The 12,349-nt window shown below is 48.2% G+C and overlaps 1 protein-coding gene across 1 annotated transcript; it reads right to left on the bottom strand.

Annotated features, from left to right (window-relative positions):
• Positions 1-278: 278 nt before the first annotated feature.
• Positions 279-5,798, bottom strand: LOC120024625 (draxin-A). Its single transcript, XM_038968922.1, has 6 exons — positions 5,289-5,798; positions 4,729-4,955; positions 1,604-1,724; positions 989-1,081; positions 719-808; positions 279-572 (listed from the first exon to the last, which is right to left on the bottom strand). The coding sequence occupies exons 1-6, from the start codon at positions 5,791-5,793 to the stop codon at positions 460-462; spliced, it is 1,149 nt and encodes a 382-aa protein (XP_038824850.1). The 5' UTR covers positions 5,794-5,798; the 3' UTR covers positions 279-459.
• Positions 5,799-12,349: the final 6,551 nt, after the last annotated feature.

The raw sequence follows: 12,349 nt of genomic DNA, 5'->3' as shown, positions 1-12,349 counted from the left end.
GTCATCATTGTACAAGAATTTAATCACATACAATTAAGTTGAAAAAACACAATATAGACAGAGAGTTCTGTTTGAAGTATTGTATAAATAAAACATATAGTTAAACATATAAAAGGAAACTCAAACAAACATTTTTGCTTATCATACTAATTACCTTTTAAAGAGTAGTGTAACATTATCAGTAGAAAAGCAATTGGCAATCAATTCTCAGAAAAGACATTCATATGTACAGGACACAGATAATCAGACACTGCACAGTTGTTGTTTTGGACCTAACGTACATGTACATGATTTTGTGGCATTGAAGTGGCGGAGACGTTATGAGTTGGTAGTATGAAAATGCTGAATGAACTATCACTGTCAGGTGATGTATAGCCTGTGTTCTGTCTGTGTTGTCAGAGGGAGTGGTCATGTTCAATGTGTTGTGTGTGTGGGGGCCTCTGGTGTGTCTGTCGCCCCTCACACTGTGATGAAGGCACCCTGGTCACTGTTGGCTGACTCTGGCACCACGCAGCGGCCCCTTCGCCTGGTCACGCGACGCTTCCGGTGGAACTTGGCATAGCAACGGAACCCTTAGACAAAGTAATAGGACAATAGAAGATGGATAAGCAGGCTACTGACATATAGAAAGAGACCTTTATCACCTACTGTTTGTTGGTTGTGTTCTCTCAAATTCTCTGATGTTCTGTGGCTTTCGCCTGATACATCCCTTACTCACCTTCCTCGCACATACAGTCGTCATAGCACTTGTTGTTAAGGCCCCGGTTGTGAGGCTTACACTCGTGTTGTCTCAGGTCACAGCAGGAGCCTATAGGAGGGGATGGAGGGAGAAACCATGTGACTTCTGGTTGTAAATTCAAAAACAAATGTTTCAACCGTCACATGGCCTTTATCATAACGATCCTTCAGGAGACCATGACCTGAGTGGTCAGAGGTCAAAGATCAGGGGTCAGGAGAGTAGTGGATGTGCGACAGTTTAGTCACTGACCTGGGAGACAGTCCAGATGGTGGTCACATGGCTCGATGGCATCAGTGTCCAGAGTCACATTGCCACTGCTCAGGTTCTTACTGCGCCGCTTGTCTTCAGCATGCAAAACAACAAACAGATTGCCAATAAAGTACTTGGACTGAATGATTCAACCCAGGCTCAGACGAACAGATGGACAATCAAGCAAACACTTCAATGTCAAGGAAATAACAGATATATCAAACGTGTTTATTCTGTGCTGTGTGTTCAGTACATTCCAAGGGATCATTACAAATGTAGGACATTAATATGATCACCCTGTTACAGCAGAACTTTCCTGCAATGCAGGCAATGTTACATTTGTAGTGTATTTGAGGTTTTAAAAGGATTCTGAAGTTTGTAATTTCCACATCATGAAAATGTATCAACCCCTACAAAAATGGCCATTAATTATAATCCACATAATAATTCAGATTTCTTGTTGCTGCAGGATTATTTTCCTGCTGTAGTAATCTGGCTCAAATTAAGATCCTACATCTGTATGTTTTTTTGGGGGGTGGAGTGAACACACTCATGTGTGACTTTCCACCAACATTAACATTAGCTGTATCTTCTCAAAACATCTAAAGTGCTGACCTTTCTTCCTGGAGGATGGCCAGGCATCCACTGGCTTCATGTCCTCGTAGTCTGTCCAGTCAAACAGAGTCATGTCCAGAGTGGGCATCACCTCTCCTTGCATCTTCCCCCGGCCAGACTTCTGTAATGCAGAGAAAATACCCCATTACAGCCTCACACCATTGGTCTCTAACTACATTCCAGTATGTTTCTGTTGGGGTGTTAATGTGCACTGCCACCTGGCCCATAAAACAGCATGTTAGTTGTGGACACCCAGGACTTCACACCCCAGAGTGCTTTACAGGCAATCAGTTGGCTACTGAGGACATGGCTACCTACTATACTGTTTATGGCCCTAAGGCAGCATACATACATCATACATCAGATGGTAGTGTTACTACTGGTCAGAGGAGAAGGCCTGTGCTGAATCACACAGCTGTAATTTTACCAACACTGTCAACAATGTCCTTCAATATTAAACCCTGTGCCGAAGCAATTTTAAGCGGAAGTCAAATTTAACAAAAAATCTCCTCTGAGGATTACTCAGCCAAAACCGATATGTCATAAACTTCAACAAAACTCTTTACATAATGCATATCCTCTGGACCTCTGGGCTGTGTTAACAAAATAATAGCAGGTTATTATGAAGTCAATTTGACATTGAGAGGTCTCCTGGTGATGTCTAGAGAAACTGGACCAACCAGGCTTCTGGTGCACATTGATCCCAGCTCATTCCGTCTCACCCCGAGGAAATATTGAGGAACATGAATTAGATGTGGGATATTAGTGCTTGGCTGTTCATTTAGCCAGCAGCCGGAATCAAATATTAATTAAGAACGCTCCCAGCATCCCTGTGTCATTGAACCCAGGTCCACGCCAAGCGAGGCTATCGCTTCCACTTCAGGCCGGTATCTGACAGCTCCTGAATAAAGACATACACACGGTCTCCAAGGTTCTCCGGCAGCTTGTAAACAGCATACCAAGCAGTCAGACCGACCAGACATCAAACAATCACAGAGGCCAGTAAAGCCAGTAAAGCCAGACAGGGCTACAGTAATTCTGGAATTATGGGCCTGGGAGAGGAAAACACCACGGGCCTGGGAGAGGAAAACACCACGGGCGTGGGAGAGGAAAACACCACGGGCGTGGGAGAGGAAAACACCACGGGCGTGGGAGAGGAAAACACCACGGGCCTGGGAGAGGAAAACACCACGGGCCTGGGAGAGGAAAACACCACGGGCGTGGGAGAGGAAAACACCACGGGCGTGGGAGAGGAAAACACCACGGGCGTGGGAGAGGAAAACACCACGGGCCTGGGAGAGGAAAACACCACGGGCCTGGGAGAGGAAAACACCACGGGCCTGGGAGAGGAAAACACCACGGGCCTGGGAGAGGAAAACACCACGGGCCTGGGAGAGGAAAACACCACGGGCGTGGGAGAGGAAAACACCACGGGCGTGGGAGAGGAAAACACCACGGGCCTGGGAGAGGAAAACACCACGGGCCTGGGAGAGGAAAACACCACGGGCGTGGGAGAGGAAAACACCACGGGCCTGGGAGAGGAAAACACCACGGGCCTGGGAGAGGAAAACACCACGGGCCTGGGAGAGGAAAACACCACGGGCGTGGGAGAGGAAAACACCACGGGCGTGGGAGAGGAAAACACCACGGGCCTGGGAGAGGAAAACACCACGGGCCTGGGAGAGGAAAACACCACGGGCCTGGGAGAGGAAAACACCACGGGCCTGGGAGAGGAAAACACCACGGGCGTGGGAGAGGAAAACACCACGGGCGTGGGAGAGGAAAATACCACGGGCGTGGGAGAGGAAAACACCACGGGCGTGGGAGAGGAAAACACCACGGGCCTGGGAGAGGAAAACACCACGGGCCTGGGAGAGGAAAACACCACGGGCCTGGGAGAGGAAAACACCACGGGCCTGGGAGAGGAAAACACCACGGGCCTGGGAGAGGAAAACACCACGGGCGTGGGAGAGGAAAACACCACGGGCGTGGGAGAGGAAAACACCACGGGCCTGGGAGAGGAAAACACCACGGGCCTGGGAGAGGAAAACACCACGGGCCTGGGAGAGGAAAACACCACGGGCGTGGGAGAGGAAAACACCACGGGCGTGGGAGAGGAAAACACCACGGGCGTGGGAGAGGAAAACACCACGGGCCTGGGAGAGGAAAACACCACGGGCCTGGGAGAGGAAAACACCACGGGCGTGGGAGAGGAAAACACCACGGGCGTGGGAGAGGAAAACACCACGGGCGTGGGAGAGGAAAACACCACGGGCGTGGGAGAGGAAAACACCACGGGCGTGGGAGAGGAAAACACCACGGGCGTGGGAGAGGAAAACACCACGGGCGTGGGAGAGGAAAACACCACGGGCGTGGGAGAGGAAAACACCACGGGCGTGGGAGAGGAAAACACCAGACAAAGAGTAGGCTCCCCAGAACAGCAGAGTACTGTTATTTACCAGTCTAATGAGTGTGTTGGTGGTTTGATAGCATCCTGTGATAAATAGAGGGATGATAGATGAGAAGGAGTATTTTTGAGGAGCAGAGAAGATATCTAACTCTGTGTGTGAGCGCTGTGATGGCAGGCAGCATGCTGGGAGAAAGTGACTGACAGATGGCTATGAGGAGGAGGGGCCAGGCAGCTACACTTCGCCCACCACACTTCTACAACCCCCCTCCTCATACAAATGAGCCCATTGCCTCCTAGACGTTCAATCATGGATTTACCAGACAGGAATACATAATAACACAGACAGTAACAGAGAGGGTGTTCTACTACTTGACCAATGATGGTGTGAACTTGACCCCCGAGGCATGTGTTATGTAGATTAGCATAACTATATCCATCATATCTAAAAACCCTTGAGACCAGTCTACCATATTGGCTATTATGTTCCAGCCACCCTCAACTGATAGGTAATTTAAAAAGCCTGTTACCTCATTTTCCTGAGATGAATAATGAGCTATGTGATACATTAAGCCCATTATGGAGCCTAGGTATTTCCAAATAGGAAATACAGCCGCTCTTTCTTTACCATGAACATGTATCTCTATAAACCCTACAACACTGAGGCACAACTGACAATGGTATTTCTAATAAGCACTCATATATCTTTATGGGGTACCTGGGGTTTGGTGGAGGCTGGGGGCAGCGTTGGGAGATGCTCGCTCATCACCGTGGAAACCGCATAGGAGCCGGAGCCAAAGACCGCGTAGATGGGGGAGGGGGGTTCAGTGGGCGGGGTCAATCTGTGAAAGGGGGAGGCGGCTGCAGCGGCGGAGGAGACAGATCCCTCCTCAGACAGATCCCTGTTCTTCAGAACAGAGCCCAGCTCAGGCTCAGGGAGAAAACCTACAATGAGGGAGAGAAGGACAGCACAGGGGTGGGGGAGGTGAAGGATAGCCAGACATTATTATATACACCTAACAAGATCTTTCCCTGTTGCCAAGAAAAATGTATTACATTTTCTTTGTTCATTGTTATGTATAAGGTCAACTACTTAAATACTTAATCAATTTATCAATGCCCTATGACAAAATCACAGAATTTAACACTATGATTATGTTTTTAAATTGATTAGTATTTGTGCTCTTTTAGAACTCTTTATATGGCATTTATAGAGAACTAATCCCTAACAGGCTCACGGCTCATTATCTGATAACCCTAGATCCATTGGGGACTCACCTTTAGTGAGCCGACCCTTATCTCTTCGACCTCCATGTCTCCTCTGGTCAAAGTGGTGCCCATGCCCCTGGCCCCTCCCCTTGCGTGGCCCCAGAGGGTGGTTGTCTCGGGCATGAGACGGGTTCCTGAAGCCCCCACGACCCTTCTCCTGCTCCCTGCCCACAGGACCCATCTCCAGTCTCACCGGGTTCAGGCCCTCCAGACCCGTCCCATCATCCTCAGGCCGAGCTGCAGGGTGCAGGGGCCTGCGGGAGAGAAGCCCAGCCCCAGAACTGGCTTTGGCACCGCGGGACCCCTGGCCACCATGCCCCCCTCCACGCTCCCTACTGTGCCCATGCCCGTGACTCTGGAAGCCCTGATCAGGGTACTGGAGGGCATTGCCACTGCCTGGCGAGGGCTGTGCCAGTCTCCTCTTGGCATGTGTGGAGCCAGGTTCAGCGCTGTGTGAAACAGCCAGAGTGGAGAACAGGAGAACCAGAGGCAGACACCAGGAGGAAGACATCATCTATAACCACAGAGCCACCTGCTGTAAAAATACAACAGTTTTCAGTACACTCATTCTATATTTTACATGACAAAATGGACAGAAGCAGCTACATTATGATGACACAAACACACTATGGACTGGGCTGGTGAACTATACTTCTCAGAAAGTCCAGAGTACATTCAAATATACAGTATGTAGACAAACTTGTCTCCCCGTCATGTTTTATATAATCCCTACAGAACATAGTGTTTCACACCATCAGTCACTGCTGATTGGTGTGATATCCCTCTGTGAGTGCCTGTGGCTTTGAGCCTCTGCTATGGAGTCCACCACCAGGCAGCCATACTATCCTCCTCTGCCATGGAGTCCACCACCAGGCAGCCACACTATCCTCCTCTGCCATGGAGTCCGCCACCAGGCAGCCACACTATCCTCCTCTGCCATGGAGTCCGCCACCAGGCAGCCACACTATCCTCCTCTGCCATGGAGTCCGCCACCAGGCAGCCACACTATCCTCCTCTGCCATGGAGTCCACCACCAGGCAGCCACACTATCCTCCTCTGCCATGGAGTCCACCACCAGGCAGCCACACTATCCTCCTCTGCCATGGAGTCCGCCACCAGGCAGCCACACTATCCTCCTCTGCCATGGAGTCCACCACCAGGCAGCCACACTATCCTCCTCTGCCATGGAGTCCACCACCAGGCAGCCACACTATCCTCCTCTGCCATGGAGTCCGCCACCAGGCAGCCACACTATCCTCCTCCGCCATGGAGTCCACCACCAGGCAGCCACACTATCCTCCTCCGCCATGGAGTCCACCACCAGGCAGCCACACTATCCTCCTCCGCCATGGAGTCCACCACCAGGCAGCCACACTATCCTCCTCCGCCATGGAGTCCACCACCAGGCAGCCACACTATCCTCCTCCGCCATGGAGTCCGCCACCAGGCAGCCACACTATCCTCCTCCGCCATGGAGTCCGCCACCAGGCAGCCACACTATCCTCCTCCGCCATGGAGTCCGCCACCAGGCAGCCACACTATCCTCCTCTGCCATGGAGTCCGCCACCAGGCAATCACACTATCCTCCTCTGCCATGGAGTCCACCACCAGGCAGCCACACTATCCTCCTCCGCCATGGAGTCCACCACCAGGCAGCCACACTATCCTCCTCGGAAGACCCCAGACAGTACGCTGTTCCCTTGTCCTCTGTTCCCAGAAGCACTCAGTACCACCATATCATAGCCTACTCACCCTTCCACCATCCCAGATGCTGTGCTACGGCAGCACTCATCAGTCCTAGCAGTAATCAATACCCTCTTGTGCTAGCCTCTCAAGCTGCAGTGGCTCTTTAGGAGCCTATATAGGACAGAGACATACAGACCCTTAGTGCTGTAAAAATGTGTTGTAAAAATGAATTTCCCAGTCTGTCTTTGGCCTTGGAACATCCTCTTCATCATAAGATGCTTCAGCCGTTCTCCACCACAGCCTTGCATTATGTATACCTGTGGGCTCTAGGAGCTGCATCGCCAACCCACCTGTCTACTTATTATAACAGTAAGAATCAAGTGTGAGGTCGATATGATTGAGAAATAATGACATAACCCAATTAGTGGCACTGCCACTGACCGCACTAAGGAGATCAAAAGGTGATTGGTACAGTGGGACTTTCTGAGAATATGGGCATGGGGCCTGAGGTTTAATAACCACTAGCTAACTGACCGACTTCATTTGTATTCAACTCAGGATGTCCTAGTAAAATGTCAGAGTCCTTGTTTCTAACCCCCTGGTCTAGTTCATGTGAGTTCATTTGGGTTGTTTATTAAAAGAGAACAAGGTGAGCTTTCTGTTCCTCTCTGATGGGTTTGGACCATCCATCGCCCTGGCAACGCAGCATGACTGCTCTGCCCCTGGCAGGCCACTCTTTTATGTTAAAGACAGACGACGGTGCGGCCCATACAGAAAATCTATAGAGGAGAAGTATTGACCTGCTGCTGCTGGGGTGTTGTGGGTCGATAGCCTTGCCTCTTCAATCACACACACACACACACACTTTCAAACACTCCACCCTGAGGTTTACAGTGAGTTATTTAGGTGCTTTGAAAACAGGCCAGGACTAGGAGATTGCGTTATGGGGAGGAGGAGAAGCAACTGCTGTCAAGGGGAATGTGTGGTGCTATTGCAAGCAGGCCTGTATGGGGATTAGACACAAACTGCTTTCCCTTGCCTGTCTCTGGAGGGAGTTCTACCCACTGTGCAGTTTGCAAACAACAGTGGGACGGTAGCTGCTGAGGTGAGACCTTTATCGTCTATAACCTTACAGTGTGTCTGAGAGAGAGGTACAGTGCCATTTCCCACACAAAGTGTTGTGTCAGGCTTGATCTCATCCTCCAGCCCTCTACATTTGACTCAGCTGTGGTAGAGAAGGGTATTTTTAATCAAAGAACAGAGAGACTTCCCAGAAAAATGGCATCTCTAGAAAACACTCTAGCTTGTTGGTCTGCTCAGTTCTGGAGGAGTGAGATCCATGAGGCCTTGCTGACAAAATGAACCAACCAACCAGTCCCAAAAAATAAACAGCATCAAAATGCAGATGATGTACTGTACATATTGACTGAGCCCAGACTCATATTGGAGATCACAGAATCCTCTGAAATGAGTGTGCAGATAATGGGGCGCAGACACAGAGGCTGAGCAGCAGCCTGATTGAATGGCACCACAAATATTTCTCTCACATAAAGAGAAAAGGGGTGCCTCCATAGAAACGGAGTGGACTGCTAGTCGGAGCCTGAATAGCCCTGTCGCCTTAAAAGGAAGGCGGTGGGTAACAGAGAGGGGCACAGAGGCAAAGAGCATCCTTGCCTAGCGGAGCCCCTTCTCCTTTGGCCCTTTGATGTAGCCGTTAACAGGTGGTCCTTTGAGAAGACTCAGGATGGGGGTGGAAATAGAACACTCTGGGGTGGAGTTCTCAGCATCTTCTGACGATAAGCAGCCCCTACTAAACAGTGTATTATACAGCGCTGTGTGATATAGGTAGGACGCAGCAGGGGTTAGCATCTGGCGCAGAGGCGGTGGCCAGGCCAGGGGGGCAAAACCAAGTGGCCAGGCCAGGGGGGCCAGGCCAAGCGTGAAACTCTTTCTGAAGACAGAGAGGGCTTTGAGAGCACATGAGGAGGAGTAGGATACAGTATGCGGTGTACTTTCAGTTTATATACATGGAAAGCTGTGAACATATTGAACAACCTAATGAAAAACTGAGGAAGAAGAAACCACGATAGCACAGATTCTGAAGAACGTTGTAGAACGACTGCACATCATGAGTTGCACTAGCTGGGTTAAAACAATTGAGATGAATTCGTGTTCAGACAGAGGTAGGTCCAGGGATGATGGGAAATCTAGCAGCAGAGTGCAAAGGGCCACCTCTGAGGCCTGGTTCATTAAACACTGAGATCTGAGACCTCTCTCTGGTCCATGACCAATTGGTCAGTGCTCAACAATATCAGGCCCCGACATGTTTCACAGAAGCCCAGCTTACAACAGATCATGGACACAGCTGAAATGATAGTTTGAAGAGGGCCTCTGTGGTAGTGAGCAGCGAGGCAAGGTGAGGCGAAGCAGTGGAGGTACAAAGCACTGGGCTGGCAGTGGACTCTGTTTTATGTGCATAGATAACTTCACCTGCTGGGCCACAAGCCTCCAGAAGCCATCTGCTCCTGTCCTGTTGTCTCTCCTAGCAACCAGCGTGGCCACGAAGAACGACCAAACAAAGACCCCAAAACCCCCGGAATCATTCTGGGTTTACATAAAGAGATTACAGCCCCATGTCTAAAAGCACATTTATATCAGATGATTTACCTGATTAGCAGTGTTCCGTCAGGTTGCAGAGTGTGTGCCTTCTGTGTAATGTGACAGTGAGAGGACAATGGGAAGTCAGGAAGGGAGGGGGTGGCTGGGCTCAGGTGGACTCTGGTCCCTGTCCCCATCACATACGGCTCACTGGAGAACAACAGACTTCACACCAACCAGATCAGAAACGCATGACTAATTCACCATCCTTTCTTTGCTCCCCCAGTGAACAATGCCAATAACCCCCCCCCACCCCCAAAACAAAACCAAATGTGAGGTCTTGTGGTAAACACAGCTGGTGATCCACTGCGATAACTGTACACTCTAGTCAAAATAAGAAGGCATAGAAAAAGATCATTCAATAGCCTGCATATTTAAATGCCCAAGAAAGGATTGATTTCTCAATCATTTGTGAAACTTAAAGCGTCAATGGATGCCTTCATGTATATCTATTAGCCGATTAAAATATGCTGTTCATCAGGTGTTTGCCATGTAATTAACACATAAGGTTCTCAATGTTTACCAACACTTAACTTTCATAAGTCTGATTTCCATCAGATTTCTCAACAAATACTTCAGGAAAGCTACTGAAAGCACTATAAAAATTAGTTTCAGCAAGTAGCATTTCAACTGTCCAATCAATAGAGAGCAATAGTAATGGCATCTTTTTGTAGGCACTGACTCTACCTATGGGAAAATGAATGGAGTTTTTGTACGATTTTTGGATAAATGCCAAAAATAAGGTCTGTGGTAAACACGGGCTTAGGAGATCTTATACGTTTTGTTCTATAAGATAATCTTCAGCAGCTAAAGTCACTTTTTGCGAATTTTGAGCACATAACGGCAACATAATTCCTAAAGGTCATGTTAACTGACTGATATGTCATAGAACAAAACATATAAGATCTCTTCAGCTTGTGTTAATCTCAGACCTTCTTTTCGGCGTTTATCCCAAAACTCTATTCTTTCCCCATAGGAACAGCTGAACGAACCAGAGGTAACTCATTTCTGGGTTTTAGGACTACAAGCTGGCGAGCTCTATGACCGCTGATTTAAACAGTTTGAATTCTTCAGCTCTCTAGAGAACAATATTGGAGATTTCATACCATCAACTGGGAGCTTTTGCAACTCTGAGTGTGCAGCATTATCCGCTGAGCCCCTGGAGACTGCTCAGTGTGATGAGAGCCATAAGGAAGGCCCATCTGTCAGCAAGTGAGCCGATGCAGAGAAGAGGCACAAACTGATTCTGTGGCAATTTCGTTGCAGGTACAACAGATGTGGGGCAAGATCGAACATTGCCACGGTTGCACAGCAACATCACAGACATCCCGCAATGTGGCCATTATCTTCCCGTAGAGCACGCTCAGTGCACACACACACACTCACAGCGGGGCAACCTCCTCCAGATACCCACAGAGCAGAGAGAGAAACACGTTCCAGCAACGCTCTGAGACACAAACAGCACCAGGAGAACAGAGCTACAGACATCCCACTGAGAGGAGAGAGAAAGACAAGGGAGAGACAAAGAGACAGGGGGAGGGTAGGCCAAGAGAACCGGCAGACACAGAGAGACACAGAGAGACACAGAGAGACAGAGACAGAGACGGAGAGAGAGAATTTATCCAGGGCTGGGTTAATTGGAACAGTGACAGTGGAATCTCTCTCTCTCATTTGATGTCACACAAGGAGACCAGCTGGGTCCACTGTTCAAAAACCAAAACACAACAACAACCAATCAGACTGAATCAACCTTGAACCCGAAAAGATCACTGTTGACAGCATATCACACTTTAACGCTCATTATAAGACATGGAGATGGTGGCCACGCTAGTTAGTAGATCATCAATATAGTCCATCATGGAGATTTGCTATATTGGCACAGCTCACTGCTTTACCTAGCCTACCCATTATATGAAGAGGCAGCATAGTGATAGTGAACTAAGAAGTTATCTACGTAAGTGGAATGGGGGAATAACTTTTGTTAATTAATGCTTGGTTAGGCTACCAAAAAGTCATGATTAATCTTTCCATATTTTCCTTGAGTTTGCTATTATTTTTATGAAATTTCTCTCAATAGTGAACGTGGACTGGATGTGATCCCCAGATTGCCCTGCTGGGAGCTTCACAATCAGGTCTCTCCACAGTTCTCATAGTGATCACATTCACATTCCTACTGATTGGCTTGCTTTTAATTAACAGGCTTATTAATGAGTCCACAAATATTGTACACCCACTGTCTCTGCTTTATATTCACTTACAGTTGATTAATAAAATGCATGATCTCACAAGGAGACAGCCTACCTAAAATCTCTCACTCTCTCTCTACATAATTGCAATATATGATTGTCTCTTTTAACATGTTAATTAATACTCTTTGGGCTATTTTCCTGATACAGAACAAAAACAGAATATTTTTTTTCCTATGCCAAATAACAGAACACATCGTTTTGTTCAGATATGATTATCATAAAACGTACCACTAAGCAATTACGAATATTGAAGGCACTATTGAGTATAATAAAAAGGCAAACAATTTCACATATTTCTTTCAATTTAGAATAATTGGCCGCCACGGTTTCTATCTTGCCTTCAGTGGAGTTCATTCATATAGCCTAATAACTTTATAGAAGAAACAAAAGTTGGTGTTATTAATGCACTAGCTAGTACAAGATGTAGTCTATTGAATGCGACAATCTAAAGCAAAATGAATGATACAGGTGGCACAT

Source organism: Salvelinus namaycush, chromosome 2, assembly GCF_016432855.1.
Source record: "Salvelinus namaycush isolate Seneca chromosome 2, SaNama_1.0, whole genome shotgun sequence".
NCBI lineage: Eukaryota > Metazoa > Chordata > Actinopteri > Salmoniformes > Salmonidae > Salvelinus > Salvelinus namaycush.
The sequence above is the reverse complement of the archived record's forward strand: the minus strand, read 5'-3'. Positions and strand labels throughout refer to the sequence as shown.

Bases quoted from the DNA above. Each gene is read 5' to 3' on its own strand.
- LOC120024625 (XM_038968922.1), bottom strand. From the start codon at position 5,793: ATGATGTCTTCCTCCTGGTGTCTGCCTCTGGTTCTCCTGTTCTCCACT. The intron at 1,725-4,728 runs GTACCCCATAAA...TCTGCATTACAG, and splicing joins CAGCCTCCACCAAACCCCAG to AAGTCTGGCCGGGGGAAGAT. The intron at 573-718 runs GTGAGTAAGGGA...ACTTTGTCTAAG, and splicing joins CGACTGTATGTGCGAGGAAG to GGTTCCGTTGCTATGCCAAG.